Genomic DNA, 20,071 nt, shown 5'->3' with positions numbered 1-20,071 from the left:
GCAGGCACTTGACAGAGCCGTCACTCAACGTGACCACGCCCTAATTTATGCACACACTTTAAGACCTAATATAAATAAAAGGCTCGCGTTAGAAAACAATTCACTCTCAGATCCATAATCATGAAGTTGGAATCTAACTATATCGATAATAAAAATGTATGGAGCCAGGGAGAGAAACATGTTTTTTTCTGCTGTAAAGTTGGGCATTTTAACATGGGGGTCTATGGAAATTGCTCCTTTCTGCAGCCATCGCCTATCGGCCAATATATGAACTGCAGTGTGTGGCACTTCCGTATTGGCTTCACGGCTCTACCCCACAGTTTGCCGCTTGGTCTGAACACAGTCTTTGTATTTGTAGTATATTAGAGGCTTTCCATGCAGTTTACATTTCCAAATGTCATGTTGCTGCAGCGTTTAGAGTAGAGATTAGAAAAAATAAATCAATATCGAGAAAAAAGATTATTAACAGGATGTTCAAAAGAAGCCACTTTACAAATAATTTAATATTTCTGATAAAGCCACACTGAAGAAAGCTGAGTAAACCTGAATATCAAACAGGCTGAAAATGATTATCTGTACTATGTATTTATTGTGGTGTTGACCATCATGGAAATGCGTTGTCCAGATTTTCTCAGGTTAGAAATAACTGTTGAGAAAGCAGTTACACTACATGATACATCATTAACATCAGGGTAGTGGAAACTACAAATAAGACATTATAGTCGTTGATTAAATAAATATAAGTGTTAGATGAAGGAAAGCTCTCTGGACAGAAGTGTGCGGCTCTTAAAAGAGCCTTTGTTGTTTGTTGAAGCGGGATCAGGGTATTCACTTCTTGGCAGCCTTCTCGGTCTTCTTGGGCAGCAGCACAGCCTGGATGTTGGGCAGCACGCCTCCCTGAGCGATGGTCACTCCTCCCAGCAGCTTGTTCAGCTCCTCGTCGTTGCGGACGGCGAGTTGCAGATGGCGGGGGATGATACGGGTCTTCTTGTTGTCCCTGGCGGCGTTTCCAGCCAGCTCCAGGATCTCAGCGGTCAGGTACTCCAGCACAGCGGCCAGGTACACCGGGGCTCCGGCACCGACACGATGGGCGTAGTTACCCTTCCTCAGATGCCTGTGGACACGGCCGACGGGGAACTGGAGCCCGGCACGGGATGAGCGAGTCTTAGCCTTGGCTCGGGCCTTTCCTCCGGTCTTCCCTCTTCCAGACATGATTGCTTTCTCGAGTTTACAGAGAAGTGTGACAGTCTGCTCGCCACAGCGGCTCTTTATAGCCACCAGCTGCTCTCTGATTGGCCATCAGCGACCGTATTGAAGATCGTCCAATCAGAAGGAAGCTCACGTCTTCTTCCAGTTGCTACTAAAAAGAAAGACACTAAACCTGGAGCTATTCTAGTAAATGTATTGAATAGATGTATAATCTCTGTCAGATGAGCACAGTGTTAACAATGTCGGCCTATGTATTTATTGTTCATCATTTTACAATGTGACGCTAACAAGCTACTGATGCAGGCAGCTCACAGCAGCAGGTAAAGAGAAAGAGATGAAGTTATACAATGAAATAATAATCAACACATGATGAAACCCAAAGTAATTCTGACAGTGAAGTCCTATTAGACCTATGTGTCAATATGTTATCACTTTATTGTATTACAATGACACATACATTTAATACATCATATTGAAGTTCTAGTTGTAAATCACTACTATCATCTGAGCAGATCTAATGGACCTAAAGCAGCTTTATTCTTTGCTGAGAAAAGGCTCATTGATTTTCAAACAGAACAGGAAGCTTAATTTACTTGTTAAAGTACCAGACCGAGTGTTATATCATTATATATAATATCACTTATTAGTACTACTTGTAAGAGCAGGATGTTATGAAACTGTTTAGTTCTGATTAATTCTTGTTTTATTTATTTGTTACCTCTTGAAAATCTCTTTCCACATTGTTGTGCGATACATTCCTCGTTGAGATTATTACTGATACTGCCTGCTTCTTAGTTATTCCATCTTTTGCTGGTACAAGAATCTGCATCTAACTCTGTGTACTTGTTATCTACCTCACTTCCTTCTACGTGTTACACTCATTTCATAAATAGGTAGGATAAGATGGACCTTTATTCATCCCTGCTTGTGGATATTCAGGATTTAAAGCAGAAACAGAGTGATAGTGAAAAACAGGACAGTACAGATTGACAAGGATACACATGATACACAAATACAATATAGTAACTGTTGTGATGAATAGATATTTGGGTTCGGATTGTTAGATATATTGACATGTAAGTGTGCAGGTGTTTGTACAAACAGTACAGTTACATATGGTACACCAAACATATGTATTTGTTGTTCTTTTCACCATCTCTGTAAAGCGACTTGGAGCACCTGTAAGAGCGCTTACAAAAAACATCTAGTATTATTACTCACCTGTTCAGTGTTTAAAGTGAACAAGTTATAACGATAGCTTTTAGTACACTTAAAACAACCTTGCCCAAAGTTATTAAGGCTCTTGGCTTTTAGAACTTTAATAAATATTTTATATAGTTTGGATGATCCATAATTGACATACTTTGTGTTTACATTGATCTATTGCTCACATTTTAATGTCTTTGTAACGTTTAGTAAACAACAACCTTGGTTTCATTCATCACGGTACAACTAACCAACAATAATATGAACCAGTGTCATCATAATAATGAGTAGGATTGTAACTCTTTGGAAGTGTGTGTGGCTCTTAAAAGAGCCGTTGTGTTTGGGTGTTCTGGTCGCAGGTCAGTCTAAGCCCTCTCCCCGCGGATACGGCGGGCCAGCTGGATGTCCTTTGGCATGATGGTGACCCTCTTGGCGTGGATGGCGCACAGGTTGGTGTCCTCGAACAGGCCGACCAGGTAGGCCTCGCTGGACTCCTGCAGAGCCATGACGGCGGAGCTCTGGAAGCGCAGGTCGGTCTTGAAGTCCTGAGCGATCTCCCTCACCAGGCGCTGGAAGGGCAGCTTGCGGATCAGCAGCTCGGTGGACTTCTGGTAGCGGCGGATCTCCCTCAGAGCTACGGTACCGGGCCTGTAACGATGAGGTTTCTTCACTCCGCCGGTGGCCGGGGCGCTCTTACGAGCAGCCTTGGTAGCCAGCTGCTTCCTGGGAGCCTTTCCTCCGGTGGACTTACGAGCTGTCTGCTTGGTTCTGGCCATTGTAATTTCTCAGTGTTCACAGCGAGAGAGCGTGGTTTCTGTGAGCAGCGGCTTTATAAAGGAGCTGCCGGAGCAGGGCCGCGCTGATTGGTGCAGGCCGGGAGACACGTGTGCTGAGCAGCTGCTTTACTATTGGACAATGTAATCCACTCCCCCACAGGGGATGATCCGGGGGATCCTCAAAATGAACTTTTGTTTAGTTTAGGGGGAACTAAATATGATTAAATATAATATAACCCTAACCCTGTCATTTTCTAACGTATAACTATGATTTAATTTGTAGTGAAAAACTCGCCCTGAAATAAAGGAATCATTTAGTCAACAACAATAAACATTTGCCCAAAAGTTAAATATGAGAATTAACATCAGTTACAACCCAAAGGAATGAATTCATTAATAATGTAGTGAGCAGAAACAGTCTTGAAATGGCACCAGCTTTTAGTGTGAGTGTAAGACTTCAAATGAATCATGATCTTCTGCAGTAAAATTAGATCACCTTCTAAAAGTATTTGAGTTATTAGTGTGAAAGATGTAGGTATATAGCCTACTTATCCATATGAAATGTATGTGCCCATATGAATGTTGTTTATATGTATTATTTATTTCACAAGCATTTCGTTTGTGTTTTTGACATTACTGATTGGTGAAATGATTCTCTTCTCTTATTAAACCCTTAACTTTGTATTACTGGTATCAATGATTCAAGGGAGGCTTTAAGTGTCAGCAAGAAACACCATCTGGATTGTTGTTACAGCACATTAGAGTTTGTGGCAGAGGGACACCATTTAATAATAAATGTGTTCATTTGTCTCCTCTAAAGATTACCACTTAGCATTTTCTCTCAGTATTGCAGTAAAATAACCACCATATTTCCTTCATATTGTGAAATGTATTGATTTTTATTTTGGAAAAACAAACACCAGTGAGGTGGTATAAACACATATAGTGAAGAATGAAGAATATTCAATCATGGTTTATCTTGCTTTACAAAATATAATGTATAAATAACATGTAAAGTTATAGAGTATAACAGGATGAGCTCTTTGGATGGGTTGGGTGGCTCTTAAAAGAGCCTTTGTGTTGTTGGTACGTCAGCAGCGGAGTTTACTTGGAGCTGGTGTACTTGGTCACGGCCTTGGTGCCCTCAGACACGGCGTGTTTAGCCAGCTCTCCGGGCAGCAGCAGGCGGACAGCGGTCTGGATCTCCCTGGAGGTGATGGTGCGGCGCTTGTTGTAGTGAGCCAGACGAGAGGCCTCACCGGCGATGCGCTCAAAGATGTCGCTCACGAAGCAGTTCATGATGCCCATGGCCTTGGAGGAGATGCCGGTGTCGGGGTGGACCTGCTTCATCACCTTGTAGACGTAGATGGCGTAGCTCTCCTTCCTGGACTTCCTCCTCTTCTTTCCAGTCTTGCTAACGCTCTTTGCGACGGCTTTCTTTGAGCCCTTCTTGGCCGCCTTGACGGGGGGTGCTTCAGCAGGCATGATGAGAGAGAGAGGTGCGACAGAGTCGAATGACTATTTGCTCACAGCGTGGTCGGTTTATATTCACCAGATGCAAATATGACTGTGCTGTTGCTCGCACGGGATTGGTTGTCTTCTGAGCAGGACGGAGCATGCGCTTAACGAGTTTTAGAATCAAAACAGATTGGATGACATGTAAAATGAACCCCCCATTGATTATGTATTTGTATTATTGAGGTTTTATAATGTGTTGTACATGAATACATCGGTTGGGATCAATGTCCTTTTAAGTCTTTCATATGTTTTTAACTATGTATAACGTGGACAACAGAGAAACACATTTTTCATGACCAACGTTGGAATTTAAATGAAAAAGTGAGGTGAAAGTGATGCTTGTCACCCTCTAGTCCACAGTATTGATCCACATGAATAAATACAAATGTATTAATTATAAGCGAGTTGGTCATTAATATCCCGGTGTATTTCACCATTAAAACATATTTCAAAAGTTTAAGAAACCCCAAACAGCTGGAAGGAGAAGTTTTTGGAGCAGTCGTTGTTATGGCTGTAGACTTTGTCCTCTACGGAAATATCATTGATTTGTTCATCTTGGATGTCGGATAAACATTGTGAAATAGTCTATTTTTAATATCCAGTATCCTAGGAAGTTTTGGAGAGTTTAAGTTTGATATAATGTTCATCGAAAGGAATCAGACTCTTTGAGTAATGTGGGTGGCTCTTAAAAGAGCCGTTGTTGTTCCAGGTATGTCAGGGTAGATGTTTAACCTCCGAAGCCGTACAGAGTGCGGCCCTGCCTCTTCAGGGCATACACCACATCCATGGCGGTCACGGTCTTTCTCTTGGCGTGCTCGGTGTATGTGACGGCATCACGGATCACATTCTCCAGGAACACCTTCAGCACCCCACGGGTCTCCTCGTAGATCAGACCGGAGATACGCTTCACGCCGCCACGGCGAGCCAGACGGCGGATAGCGGGCTTGGTGATGCCCTGGATGTTATCACGGAGAACTTTTCGGTGACGCTTGGCGCCTCCTTTGCCGAGTCCCTTTCCTCCTTTTCCTCTTCCACTCATTTTCAGATATTATTATGTTAGGTCGTTTAGAACGAATGAGTAGAAGCAGAATGACCGGCAGTATTTATACATTCACTGCGGACCTAAGAGAAGACGGAGAGCGGGAAAGCTGCTGGGCGGGGCCAACGCTGCCAGCCTCCACATTATCTTTCAAAACATTTTCTCTTCCTTCTAATATTGTTTATATAATTAAGTCAGGCTTTATACTAAGCGTTTGATGATTAAAGTTTGTTAATATGTAATAAAACCCTCACATGCTTAATAACATTTATAATTGAAATAAGACCCTTTCTGAGATTAACATTACATTTAAAGTTGATCAAAGTCTTCAAAAAATACTCTTTATAGGAGACTTTCATTCTGTTTCTGATGAGTCAAGACATACATTTATATAAAACATGTCAACAATTTGACATAAAAGTAATAATTAGTCCAATAGAAACAACTGAATGTATACACTGTATTTAGGTTTGGTTGTGTGGCCATCAAGAAATGTACCAAATTGTTCATGTTAAATATAAAATATAAAGTAACAGACAAATAATTTAAAAGATATTTCAGCTCTCACAAAATGTTATAAGTTTGATCAATTAAAGCTTTTAATTTACACATTTAAAAGATACTTTAGTAGAGAAAACTGTTTATTAGAAAATGGTATTGCCTCATGGAAACAGTTTTGACAGATTGTATTTTTTAAAAGAAAAGAAAAACAATATAACTACTGTTTAGCTCTGATAATGATATGCTAGATAGAACACAACACGAGCGTAACGTGTCTTCACGTGGTATATGTCTCGTCTGAAAGGAGTGCTGACAGAGAGCACCGGAACGCCGCTCCAGCCCTTACAATATTGCAATACCCATAAGGAGCCGTACACATGCCGCAGTGTTTGCGTGGCTGTGTCTTTAGTTGTAAGCACAGTGGCGATCTGTTGTTATTAGCATCTGTTTAGCTAGCTATGCTAACGAATTAACCCAACAATGACCTTCAGAGTCAAAACATTATTTAAATAAAGCTAACTTAACCGGTGTGCAATCAAATATCTGATTATATCTGTATGTATACACTTGTTGTAGAAGGCCCAAATCTCCCACACCACTTAACAAGTGGCAATACTTAGCAAGAAAACGACACTATGAAGACTAAGGACGGGTCTGTGCATCCGATCATCAGATCAAGGGGGAGTGCTGGGGAACTCCAGTTCGAAACCCGCTCCCGCCCCACTGCGTCAGGCCGTTGTGTCCTTGGGCAAGACACTTCACCCGGATTTGCTCCTGTGGGTATTGTCCACAGTACATGTATAATACCAATGTATACTTGTAAAAGCGCCTCGATGTCCTCGAGGCGTGAAGATGGACGGTGTGGCGCAGTGTGCTGTGCAATGATCATCAGATCAAGGGGTGAAACCCGCCGCTGCTGCGTCTGTAAAGCTGGTGTGTCCTTGGGCAAGACACTTCACCTGAACTTGCTCCTGTGGGTATTGTCCACAGTTTCTGACCATTGCATGTATGATATATGTGTAATGTGTGTATATGTAAAGCGCTTTGAGTCATTGAAAAAGCACTATAATAAATGTAAGGAATTATTATTATTATTAAGGAGCTCTGCAAACAGTTCAGGGACACAGTTGTGGATATGTATAAATAAGGTTGGGATCTGAATTTGAACATTTTTATTTCACAAAAAATTAAATTCGGAGCAAAAAAAATTCAGATACATGATATTCAAAGTAAATATTTTCAATGCTATAAATTCGGTGTCTGATCAAATTCAAATACTTCTGTCTCTTGTTTGCTTCCATACTAATGAGCTCTCCAAACAGTTCAGGGACAAAGTTATGGATAAGTATAGATAAGGTTGGGTTATACAAAAACCTCACAAACTTTGTACATCCCACGAAGCACGATTAAATCCATTATTTCATGATGGAAAAAATATGCCACGACAGCAAACCTGCCAAGAGAGGGCCGCCAACCAAACACACTGTGCAAGGTGAGCATTGATCAGAGAGGCAACAAAGAGGTCATGGATAACCCTGAAGGAGCTGGTTAGCACCACAGTAGAGAGAGCTGGGCTTTAAGGAAGAGTCTCCAGAAAGAAGCCATTGCTTAAGGAAAAACACAAGAAAACACGTTTGGAGTTCACCAAAAGCCATGTGGAAGATTCCCCAAAATACCCCAAGAGACTTGCAGCTGTAATTGCTGCAAAAGGTGGCTCTACTAAGTATTGACTTTGGGGGGGTGAATAGTTATGCATGCAAACGTTTTTTCTTATTCATTATTATTTCTTGTTTTTTTCACAATGAAAAATATGTTTTGCATCTTCAAAGATTCATGTTGTGTACATCAATAAAAACAACATCTGCAAAAATCTAATTGAATTAAATGTTTTTGTGCAATAAAACAAGAAAAAGGCCAGGGGGGCTGAATACTTTTGCAAGGCACTGGAATGACACAGAAGGATGGAGCAAGTATGCAGCCAAGGCCACTCCATAGTGTTACTAAACTGCAGGACAATAGTATATAATATTGTATATAAATGGTAAGTTATTGCAGCATTTTATCCAAAATGCTGAGCCGACATTTCTCTTCGATTGCTTCGAGCAATAACAATTCTTCATGTGTATCCACTGAAATTCAGTTTTCAGGGAAACCTATGTTCAACGTACATTAGTGCTGACTTAAGAGAACTTAAGGGTCCATATTCGATAAAGGAAATATTTATAAGAATTAGTGATACTAAAATGTGAACAAATCCACAATTTCTCAGGATGTGATAATGGTACAATCCTGTGGATTATGGGAAACATTAAAACATAGGATAAAACATTTATTTAAATTCAAATGTAGAGAATTAAATAAAGCTACAAATAGTATGTTACTCTAATCAAACAGTATTATTTTAAAACAGATTAAAGTTTAATCTAAAACGGGTGAAGAAAATATTTCTAATTTGAAAACTGAAATTGATCAACTAAACAGGGAATTATCATAAGAAATCTGAAATATATAATAGAGGAAACTTAACTTATGCCATTAACGCTTAAGTTAAATTAAACAAGAAATAAAAATACTTGGTTTGACTGTAATGAAAACTGTGCTGACCTAAATTGGGAGAACAAACTGATTGAACCCGTCCCAAATAATTAAATAATTAAACAAACACGTACATTTGGTGTGGGGCACAACGAGGGACGTTACTCAACGTAATTTATTATTTAAAAGAATGGAATATGGAGGCGTATTTGGAGACGTAGACCTAGATATTAAACTTAAAATGACTTTTGTTAAAAATGTTTACAGCGGCAATATCAAGGAAAGCACCCTGGGTTGGGGATAAATCAAGGTGGACAAAAAGGAGAGGTAGATCGAGACATGGCTCATATGTAAGGGATAATGTGCTGCGACGCGGTCATTATGGGGAAAAGAACACCGACAGGCTGATCAGGAGCCCGACGCGAGGCGGAGGGATCTAGATCGGCATGAAGGTGTTCTTTTCCCCATAATGACCAAGTCGCTGCACATTATCCCGCTTATTACATGGCCACATTCTCAACAAAGTAACGTTATGACTCCCAATATTAATTGAAATGCTTTTATGGATTTATAAAATGATTTTATTGATTTAAAAAATAGTTGTATTGATTTAAATTGACATGCATCTGCGAAGAAAAATAGTCCGTTGTTACTGTTTGAACTAACGTAGCAACGGCAGGAACTGCTTCGATAGCGTTTTTGAGGAGCTTTCTGATTACAGATTTGAAAACATCTCTGCTTGCTTTAAAAGTAGCACAATTCATTATGTCAAACCTTGGAAAGTATCTCGATATCCCTGCCCTGATGCCAAAGTAACTGCACACTGTATGTTTTGCCGTTTGATGTCTATGTCTGGACCGCTGCGTAAAAAGGAGGGTTTCTGCCCGTTACTTCTCCGCTGTTTTCTTGTCCCTCTTGTCTTTTTCTTTTCTTCACTGGGGACTCATCAGCCACTAACCATTACTCCAAATTACTGTGCTCTCCAAATATATTAAAATGAATGTTAAAATCCTCCATGTTGCTATCACACGACAGCGGAAAACTAAAGACAATCAGACAGTTTGCTTGCTTTACAGTTAGAGCGTCTCTTGTCAGTTTGAAAAGCCAACGGTAGGACCTGCTTGCGTTTTTGAGGAGCTTTTTGATTACAGATTTGAAAACATCGCTCCTTGCTTTAAAAGTAGCACAATTCATGATGTCAAACCTTGGAAAGTATCTAGATATCCCTGCCCTAATGATAAAGTAACTGGCAAGTGAATATGTGTCGCCGTTTGATGTCTATGTCTGGACCGCTGCGTAAAAAGGAGGGTTTCTGCCCCGTTACTTCTCCGCAGTTTTTTTTGTCCCAGTTTCGGCCCAACTGTATACAGTTCAATCGACCGGACTTCTTTCTGAAGATGTGAGCGTCCTTAACAACGGTCAATAAGTCCTTGACAGCGGTCTGTCTGTTCGGTATTAACAACGTGTCACGTGTTCTGAATTGACCAATCAGAATCGAGTATTCAACTAAGCCATGTAATAATACAAATTAGTATATGCTGATTTCATAAATGAATATACACCTTTGAATGGAATGGACTTCCAAGTATATATATATATATATATATATATATATATATATATATATATTTGTTTTAAATAAATGAATACAAATATGGTGGATATATTCTATCAGAAAGCACCAAAGTGTTTTCTTCTCCGTCCCTTGTATGCAGATATGGAAGACCAGATGCACTGTGGTAATACATCAAACAATAATTAACAGTTGTACCAAAACAAAACATATCGGAACCGAGCTAAGGAGAAGAGAAAGCCTCGACAAGTCACAGACTACCATGGAGCATACTGAGTCTGTGATTGAACAAAGGCTCATCGGACAATTCCCTTTCTGCCGTCTGAAATACTGTTCTGTTGTGTTTAAGTATGTATTTATGAGTTGTGTGTACATGTTTTTATGCAGTGGTTTGTGTATGTCTATTATGTATTGACAAAACTATTTATGACAGTTTTAAAAATAAAAAAGTAACTAATTGAAGTGGTGTATAAAAGGTTGCCTAGAGTTGTCTGGCATGACACACAAATAAAATATATGAAATGGTAAAATAACCACGTGTTGTGTCCTGTTGTAGCAGAGGGTGCTGTTGGACAGATATATCGCATTCAGATGCGATAATGTCATAAATGTGTTTTATCCACTAAGGGTACACAGATTGTGTAGATTTATGTTATATATTACTTTTGAAATATTGTCCCTTTATTGTCAACAGTCCATCTATGAGCGACACAGAATTGTAGCATTGAGTGACACCATGATGCTTTATTCAGGTTTCACATTAGAAAGAAAGGAATACCGGTCATCAGCTTTAAATCTAAAAACATGGACATTTTAAAATGTGTAAAGCATGTTGTCTAATGTCTTTCGGGACTACCAACAACAAAATCATTAGCATATTGTCCTGGTTTCTTTAAATGTTACGTCATAATGTTAACATATGTTGGGTGTCAGTAAGATTTTAGTATATTCATTTATGTATACTCTGTACTCTGTAATACTCTGTATTCAGGTCTTTAAAATACTTCTGATCTGATCTGACAACATGGAAAGACATTTTAACCTTTCATTTGTAACAATATTATGAAGTATGGGATGAGAACCACAACTATTATGTTTAAAAAGTACACAAAGCGTGCCGTACAATAATATGATTATTATTCTACAATGCACGATTGTTTTACTTCATATATAATAAACTTGTGGGTTTTATATATTATTGTTTCAGTAACCTTTTTGCATTTAAGTTTAATTTGAATTGTGATAACATGATATCATTTCAATAATGTACTGAATTATTATGTTACAGTGTGTTCAGGCATTACACAATAAAAAGCGTTTGAATAAAGTATAGAAGTAGTAAGATACAAAATAAAATAAACAGTGCATATAAGTATAGAAGAAAATACTAAAAATGATTGACATTATAGAATATTGTGGATGGATTCAAATGTGTACATGTAGTTGACTTGTATACCAAAGTATATACATGACAGATGTGCAAGGCTGCTGTTGTGCAGAGGTCTGTTCGTGGTTCTGGAGAGGGAGAAGCTAAAGGGAGCTCTCTGCCAGCCGGAGGAGACGCTGGATCAGTCTGTGGGAGAAGGAGCTCCGCTGTCTGTCCGGCTGCAGAGGGGGGTGAGGGTAATGGTTCATGTGTAGTAAAGACACGTTCTAATATAATATGTCATTATGAAATATGGATTTTAAAACAATGTCTATAGGAAATAATGTACATGTAAGGGATAATGTTTTAGAGACAATATGTAAGTAGATGTATTTATAACAACATAATGAAAATGTATTATACTAAGAGGAAATGGATGAATGTCGTACCAGGTAACATGTTATTCATGTTTCATTCAAGTCATCTTTATATCAGTTAATTAACTTCTTGTAAAAAGTAAGGTAGTCTGGTGTTATGAAACTATAAACATGTAATATTAAAACAGGAGAAGTGCTCTTTCGGTGTATGTGGGTGGCTCTTAAAAGAGCCTTTTGTAGATTAAACAGATGGTCTGTTTACTTCTTCGCTGCTTTCCTGGCTGGTGCCTTCTTCGCTGCTTTGGCAGCTGGTTTAACCACCTTCTTCACAGCTTTCTTGGGGGTTAAGGTCTTCTTGGGGGTCGCTGCCTTCTTGGGTGCTGCCTTCTTGGCCGCCACCTTCTTCGGGCTCTTAGTGATCTTCTTCACGGGGGTTTTCTTTGCAGGAGTAGCAGGCTTCTTCGCCGTCTTGGGTGTTACTGCCTTCTTGGCTGCTGGCTTCTTGGCGGCGGGTTTCTTCGCTGCTGCCGGCTTCTTGGCTTTGACTGCGGGCTTCTTCGCTACCTTCTTGGGCTTCTCGGCGGGCTTGGCTGCTTTGAAGGAGCCGCTGGCTCCGGATCCCTTGACCTGCACTAGGGCTCCATTCTCCACCAGCTTCTTCACGGCGCGTTTCACCTGGTTGGCGTTGTCGATGCCTTTAACGGCCAGCTCTTTCTTCAGGGCGACATAGGAAATCCCTTTACGCTCCTTGGAGGCGGTGACGGCTTTCAGCACGAGGTCAGCGGCGCTGGGGCCCGCCTTCTTCGGCTTGGTGGCTCTCTTCTTCGGGGACTTGGCCGGTGCGGCGGCGGCGGGAGCTGATTCTGCCATGTTGCTTTCAAAGTGGATTCTCTGGACTCGGTGAGACTGAGAGAGAAACCAGCAAAGAGCGGAACTTAAACACACCATGAGAACCGTAGAGACTCAATCGCAGCCTGTCTCACAGGAGCAGCAGGCATACTGTGCCACTTTGTGTTTTCTCTTCACGAACAAATGTATTAAAATCAAACCTGGAGGACACAATATATTGTAAAATTCACCCTAAACGATAGCAAAGGAGTTTCTCTTCGTGTAAAAGTGAAATTAACCTCAATATTGTGTTATGATTTTAATGGGAAGCCTTTCGACCTCCCTCAAATGCTGCCGTGTGAGTCGTAAATATGTGACTTTCCTCTCTAAATTCCCTCTTAAATGCTTTAAAATACTTTCAAATTCGACTTAAACTAGTCTGGCATAGGAATAAGATGTTTGGTTAAAGACCTAACATAAAAAAAGGTTACTAATATAAATATGTTAATGTTAAACAGAGGTTAGTTTTGTCTCTGCAAACACACTCAAAAGAGTCGTGGGATTGTACTCCGGTTCTGATAGGGAGTCGGTATGTTTTCTTTTACACTTCACTAATTTAGGATAATTTAACTTAATTCAACACTTTGATAACATGTAGGCCCATCTTTTCTTCTTCAGAAAACTAAGTAACCTGCCGTTTGCCTGCTGGAGTGATTTACAGTATGCAAGTACATTTATTTTTTCCGATAACACGTCAATCATATAAAGTGTATTCATCTATAATTTATCATATCACTTTTATGATTTTTATTTATTCATTTTGCGTCTTTTAATTTCGTATGTTTAACTTTAAGAGACACAGCAGAAACGCATTTACAAAAAACACTCAAACAGTTGGAACATTTAAATCGGGGGCTGTTTTTGAGAAACTTGATTACTTTAGAGTTATTTGTTACACTCATTAAAGACTATTACAATAACATCACTAAATGTGCTCCAAAAAACACCTTTAATAAACTTTAGACTCAGAAGATTAGAGACTTTAAATAGGCTTCTTAGGTGTTTTGGCTCCACACATGTCTGACTAGGATTTTAACTTTATTTATTATTTAACACCGGTTAAAGGTGCTTGTTTCTTTCTCTCATGTATTTGTGTTCTGCATACTCTTAAAATAAAGCAGTATTTTCTGACTGTTTATCACATGTATTCTTAAGGCCACGATGAATGACCAGCAGTTTCACCACAATACATTGTTTTTATTCAGAAATGTTAACCAAATAACATTAGAAATAACATAAATTGCAGGAAAAGAAGATGTATACTTTTCTGTATTTAGTCGACGCATAACCTGAAAACCTTTTAAAATAACTTAATCTATGTATGTTTTAGTTTTTTGCCTTTAAATACTTCGTACATGAATCTTGTGATGCACCAACTTGAACACACCCGTAATTGGGTGATTCGGGTCTTTAAACAGAAAGCCTCTTCCAGGCTTAAAGCCTGAGTCCAAACAAATATCACTACAATAAACAATATTTATATTTACATTCTGTTTTTGTCCATCTTATTCTATTTACATCTATATAGACTCTTTCATTTCAACATAAAATGCACTATTTTATTCTACTGTTTATTTTTGCACTATTTTAATTGAATTTGTTTGTTTTTTTAATCAGTGTTATTGTCTTTTGTCCTATATAACTATGTTGCATTGTTGGAGGAGCCTGGGACTTAAGATGTGCATTGCCACGTCTACACTGTAGCTACTGTGCATATGACAATAAATAATAAATGAAACTTGACCTCATTAATCTAAATGTATTTTGGGTTAATTTTATATTCAAATTAAGTTAACGAATAATGGATCACGGAAATGATCTCAATAACAATAATGTAGTCAAGCAAAAAATAGTAGAGCTATAAACAGTATTTAAAGAATATAATTCAAACATAAAGAATTATGTTTTGTATATTTTATTACATTGAGTTTTTAATCCTAAATATTTTTGTTTTTATTGAATGTAAATACAATTATTATAATTACTTTTATATAACTATACTATTCTGCCACTGTTTCTAATAAAGTTGAGAAACGTTTTTGTCCATAAAATACAGTTTAGTTTAAACAATATTCTTCAAGATGTTAATATTTACATGCTTATCTAATCTTGAACTAGTGCTGTATAATAGCTTGTGCCATTATGTTTTAGAGCTACTAAACTAACTCCTAACACATTAAAGAACTGCTAATTGGCTAAAAGATATTAACTTCATTAATATATGTACTAGATGTACCTCATTTCTTAAAATGCTAATACAAAATAAATAAATAACTGTTAGAAAGACACGTGTGTTAATATTTATTCTACTACAATAGAGCCACTATTTTCGTTCTGCTTCAAACATGTTGGTGAACACTGACATCTGGTGGATAAAGGCTGGAACTAAATATAACCTGTTATTCATTTCAATGTGCGTGTGGGCTAAAGATACCATCGAGTGCTTAAATGCTACGGTACGCTATTGAGCGGTGAACTGCAGACACCTGCCAATAAGTAATACTGATGTAGTGTAAACTGAGTTAAACACTAATGATGGGTCTAACAAACGTTGTGGCTTTATGTATGTGGACTGACAGAAGTAGAAACCACACCGCTATTCATTTGAGAATGTGGTGATTAACCTGCTGGATGTACGAAGGAAATTGTGAAAAGTAGTTTGCTTTAGTTGAAATAAGGCTTTATTTTACAGGAAACAACCTGATATTCAGTTGATATTAATAGTAATTTAGGGTTATGTTTCAAGTGTATATTGCTCTATAATGTGGGTGTTTTTAGTTGGGTGACATGTTGTGCACATCAATACATATAAGGCAAGGGGGAGAAATGTCTTTAGTGGGAAGTGTGTGGCTCTTAAAAGAGCCTTTGTTGTTTGTTGTAGCGGGATCAGGGTGTTCACTTCTTGGCGGGCTTCTCGGTCTTCTTGGGCAGCAGCACAGCCTGGATGTTGGGCAGCACGCCTCCCTGAGCGATGGTCACTCCTCCCAGCAGCTTGTTCAGCTCCTCGTCGTTGCGGACGGCGAGCTGCAGATGGCGGGGGATGATACGACTCTTCTTGTTGTCCCGGGCGGCGTTTCCAGCCAGCTCCAGGATCTCAGCGGTCAGGTACTCCAGCACAGCGGCCAGGTACACCGGGGCTCCGGCACCGACGCGATGGGCGTAGTTACCCTTCCTCAGATGCCTGTGGACACGGCCGACGGGGAACTGGAGCCCGGCACGGGATGAGCGAGTCTTGGCCTTCGCCCTGACCTTTCCTGCACCTTTTCCGCGACCAGACATTTTCTATGTGATTATTCTTTGACGTTTAGAAGAAAGTGAGTCGACCACCGTTCTCACCAGTTTATATACGAGCGCAGCTGAACGCTCATTGGTCAGATTGATCCGTAACTGTGATCGTCCAATCAGAAAACAGGTCGGTCTGCCGCCTGAATTCTTTTCAGAATGAGACTGAATTTTCTGAAATTGTTTTCACCCGTTCAAAGATGAACATAAACTCCTGTAATTTAAGAAGCGAAAGTCTCAATGTGTAGAGAACATTAAGACATTCTAAAAGGTGTCATACTTAATGATTATTTACAGTGTGTAATTCACTTATTAAATAATATATTTGGGATTATAACTCAAATGACACACCCACCTAAATACATGCAGCTGTTTGGACTAAACATTCCACGGGGAAAAAATGATCATCAATTGTAACTTATTTGTGTAGGTTGTAATTTGTGTAATGTCTATTTTTTTACCTTATCTTTATATGTGGAGGACATCTCTTATTTCATATTTAGATTTTAATAGTTGTGCTAGGTATTATTCATTCTGTCTTTGTATGCACCAAATATACCAAAGCAAATTCCTTGTATGTGTCAAGCTACTTGGTAATAAAACCTATTCTCATTCGTGTTTACACACACACACACACACACACACACACACACACACACACACACACACACACACACACACACACACACACACACACACACACACAATATTAGCAGCACATAACAAATATATATATATATTTGAAAACCTCCAGGTTGAAGTGATGTATAATACAAACAAAACTGTAAAAAAAACTGCTCAGAAAGTAAAATGTAAATAGTAAAAGCCAGATCACAGGAAGAAGATCCAAGTGAGCATGGCAGTTTAATGTCACTACCACCAATAAATAATTTCAAAACCAGCTTAAAAAAAAAGAAGGGTGTTCACTTAGACCAGGGGTGCCCACACTTTTTTGGCTGGTGAGCTACTTTTGAAATGACCAGCTCACAGACCAAAAAATGACCAGCTCACCGAGGTCTACAGACCAAAAATAAAATCCCAAATTGCAAGGGTTGCTGAATAACACGTTTTATTTATACATGGGATAACTACAATAGGGCTGCAGCAAACGACTAATTTGATAAACGATTAATCAACTATTCGGACTATTACTGTATGCCTTGCACAATTTCTCAAATGCTCTTATTTAGCCATCAACTTTTAGATTTAGCTTGAGGTTGTTTTAGGCATGTGGAAACTAGCAATGAAGACAAAGATGAATACTTGATTTAAAAATACATATTATTAAATTAACAAATTGTGAACAAAATTAACATTGCTTTTTATTTAAATTAAATAAATAATATTTCAAGTCAAAAGAAACAACAATGTTTTAACAAATCGTATTAAATAATCTGATGAAAGAACTGTAAACAGAATAGTTGAAACTTTAACAAAATAAAGAGTAACTCAGTTTCCTCTAATCATTAACCCATGTTTGTATAATGTAGCCCCATCCGTGTGTTGCTGCTAGCAACACACGAATGGGGCTACAGAGCTACTAGAAAGACAGTCGAACCCGGTGCATTTCTCCGTCTGAATGTGGAGCAATGTTGCTAAATGTTTAGACCATAGACCATTTGGGTCTTTTTGCATGTTAGAAACGAGTTGGCGACACTAAGACTGTGATAATGTTTCTGTAGCAATAATACATGACCTTTCTCAACTCACTACTCGGAGGGAAGTCGCTGTCATATGCCTTGTGAACAATCCAATAATGCCTCTTCGGCAGAGCGACACTTGCTTTACAAATAAATCAAATAACCTTTGAATGTGAATGTTTTCCCAGCACTTGACTGATTTTGTATCGCTTTGCATTCTGGGTTAACAGAAAGCTATAGGTCGCTTTTTCTGTCAATCAAGTAAACTCCTGAATTAAGTGGCAGGGAGGCCAAGGCCAAAGCCTTTGTCTATTTTAACGGAGTTGGATTTTTTTTTATAAATGGAAAATGGAAATAATGTTGACGTATATTAGATACTTTGTAAGGAGCGAGCAGCAGTAGATGAAGTGGGTGGCTCTTAAAAGAACCGTTGGTTTGTAGCAGTAGAGTTTACTTGGAGCTGGTGTACTTGGTCACGGCCTTGGTGCCCTCAGACACGGCGTGTTTAGCCAGCTCTCCGGGCAGCAGCAGGCGGACAGCGGTCTGGATCTCCCTGGAGGTGATGGTGGAGCGCTTGTTGTAGTGAGCCAGGCGAGAGGCCTCACCGGCGATGCGCTCAAAGATGTCGCTCACGAAGCAGTTCATGATGCCCATGGCCTTGGAGGAGATGCCGGTGTCGGGGTGGACCTGCTTCATCACCTTGTAGACGTAGATGGCGTAGCTCTCCTTCCTAGACTTTCTCCTCTTCTTGCCGGTCTTGGTGGCTGTCTTAGCGACGGCTTTCTTGGAGCCCTTCTTGGCAGCTTTGACGGGGGGTGCATCGGCAGGCATGATGAGAGAGTGATGTAAGACAGAGTCGAATGACTTCTTTGTCACAGAGCGGTCTATTTATATTCACCAGATGCAAATGTTACTGTGCTGTTGCTCGCACGGGATTGGTTGTCTTCTGAGCAGGACGGAGCATGCGCTTAACGAGTTTTTTTTATTAGTCAGTTTATTGAACATGTCAGAAACAAAAACATACAACAATAATATATATATATATATATTCTCTTTTTTTGTTCTCACTCAAATTAATAATTACAACCCCAATAATAATTCTCAGATAGTCTCTGTCATGTTCAACAGGGGCAAGAAGAAGCTTAACAAAACTGTTCTGGTCCTACCCCCTCTAGCATATATTTTTCTTATAAATAAAACATTAGGTCATCGTCATCAGTGACATGTTTGTCTTGTTAATTTGTTTGCTTTTAGTTTTTTACAAAACAATCAAATACATTACTTTTACAATTACAAGAAACAACAACAAATGGGATTTCACAGGTCCTGTTCATAACCATTAATGATTTGGCTCCTAAATAATACTTTCAGGTTAGATAGACTTGTACAATAGTTCAGTGCATCGTTACAGTTATTCCACAGACTAACACCTTTTGATGAGATGCAATGAAGTTTGGCATTTGTTCGTACGGGTGTTTTTTTTTGAAAATGCAGTTTCCTCTCAACATGTGCATGCTTTCTCTCCGTGTGAATAGTCCCTGGATATTATGAGGTAATTGTTAATTTGCGGCTTTGAACATCATTTGAATAGTTTTATAGTCAACCAGGTCTTGTAGTTTTAGTGTTTTTAGTTTGATGAACAATTTATTTGTAGGTTCTCTGTACGTAGTTTTATGTATAACTCGTATGGCTCTTTTTTGCAGGATGAAGATTGTATGTGTATTTGTTTTATATGTGTTCCCCCAAACTTCCACACAATACATCATGTATGGAAGTATGAAGGAGCAGTACAGCATAAACAAAGAAGCTTGATTAATTAGGTATTTGGCTTTATTCAGAATTGCTATTGATTTGGATATTTTGGCTTTGATATAGCTTATATGTGGTTTCCAACTTAATTTATTGTCTATGATTACTCCAAGGAATTTTATTTCCGATACTCTCTCTAATTGGATGCCATTTATAGTGAGTTTCTTCTCTGTATTGGTCGATCGATTCCCAAATAGTATGAGTTTGGTTTTGCTTGCGTTCAATGTTAATTTATTTAGGTCAAACCAGATCTTCATCCTGCTCAGTTCCTTCTCCATTGTGACCAATAGCTGTTCTAAATCGTCCCCACAGCAGAGTAGACTTGTGTCATCTGCAAAAAGAATGGTTTTAA

At 39.0% G+C, this 20,071-nt stretch overlaps 6 protein-coding genes across 7 annotated transcripts; all 6 read right to left on the bottom strand.

Moving 5' to 3' along the window:
* Positions 1-768: 768 nt before the first annotated feature.
* On the bottom strand, positions 769-16,284 carry LOC117461914 (uncharacterized). Its single transcript, XM_034103909.2, has 2 exons — positions 15,888-16,284; positions 769-1,288 (listed from the first exon to the last, which is right to left on the bottom strand). Exons 1-2 carry the CDS (start codon positions 16,265-16,267, stop codon positions 829-831), a joined length of 840 nt encoding a protein of 279 aa, XP_033959800.2. The 5' UTR covers positions 16,268-16,284; the 3' UTR covers positions 769-828.
* On the bottom strand, positions 2,764-3,191 carry LOC139435582 (histone H3). The gene has a single exon (XM_071206314.1). It carries the CDS (start codon positions 3,189-3,191, stop codon positions 2,781-2,783), a length of 411 nt encoding a protein of 136 aa, XP_071062415.1. The 3' UTR covers positions 2,764-2,780.
* Positions 4,129-4,695, bottom strand: LOC117461931 (histone H2B 1.2-like). The gene has a single exon (XM_034103926.1). The coding sequence runs from the start codon at positions 4,674-4,676 to the stop codon at positions 4,296-4,298; it is 381 nt and encodes a 126-aa protein (XP_033959817.1). The 5' UTR covers positions 4,677-4,695; the 3' UTR covers positions 4,129-4,295.
* On the bottom strand, positions 5,422-5,754 carry LOC117462659 (histone H4). The gene has a single exon (XM_034104923.2). The coding sequence runs from the start codon at positions 5,746-5,748 to the stop codon at positions 5,437-5,439; it is 312 nt and encodes a 103-aa protein (XP_033960814.2). The 5' UTR covers positions 5,749-5,754; the 3' UTR covers positions 5,422-5,436.
* LOC117461898 (histone H1-like) lies at positions 12,359-12,970 on the bottom strand. Its single transcript, XM_034103895.2, has one exon. It carries the CDS (start codon positions 12,968-12,970, stop codon positions 12,359-12,361), a length of 612 nt encoding a protein of 203 aa, XP_033959786.1.
* A 534-nt stretch (positions 16,285-16,818) lies between the features above and the next one.
* LOC117461938 (histone H2B 1.2-like) lies at positions 16,819-18,754 on the bottom strand. Of its 2 annotated transcripts, XM_071206252.1 has the most exons (2): positions 18,365-18,754; positions 16,819-16,873 (listed from the first exon to the last, which is right to left on the bottom strand). In XM_071206252.1, exons 1-2 carry the CDS (start codon positions 18,739-18,741, stop codon positions 16,852-16,854), a joined length of 399 nt encoding a protein of 132 aa, XP_071062353.1. In that variant the 5' UTR covers positions 18,742-18,754; the 3' UTR covers positions 16,819-16,851. The 2 variants fall into 2 exon arrangements, with proteins under 2 accessions (XP_071062353.1, XP_033959824.1); XM_034103933.1 differs by lacking the exon at positions 16,819-16,873 and having other exon boundaries at positions 18,355-18,754.
* Between the last annotated feature and the right edge of the window lie 1,317 nt (positions 18,755-20,071).

The sequence above is a fragment of the Pseudochaenichthys georgianus genome, chromosome 17 (assembly GCF_902827115.2).
Source record: "Pseudochaenichthys georgianus chromosome 17, fPseGeo1.2, whole genome shotgun sequence".
In the NCBI taxonomy this organism is placed as follows: domain Eukaryota; kingdom Metazoa; phylum Chordata; class Actinopteri; order Perciformes; family Channichthyidae; genus Pseudochaenichthys; species Pseudochaenichthys georgianus.
The sequence above is the reverse complement of the archived record's forward strand: the minus strand, read 5'-3'. Positions and strand labels throughout refer to the sequence as shown.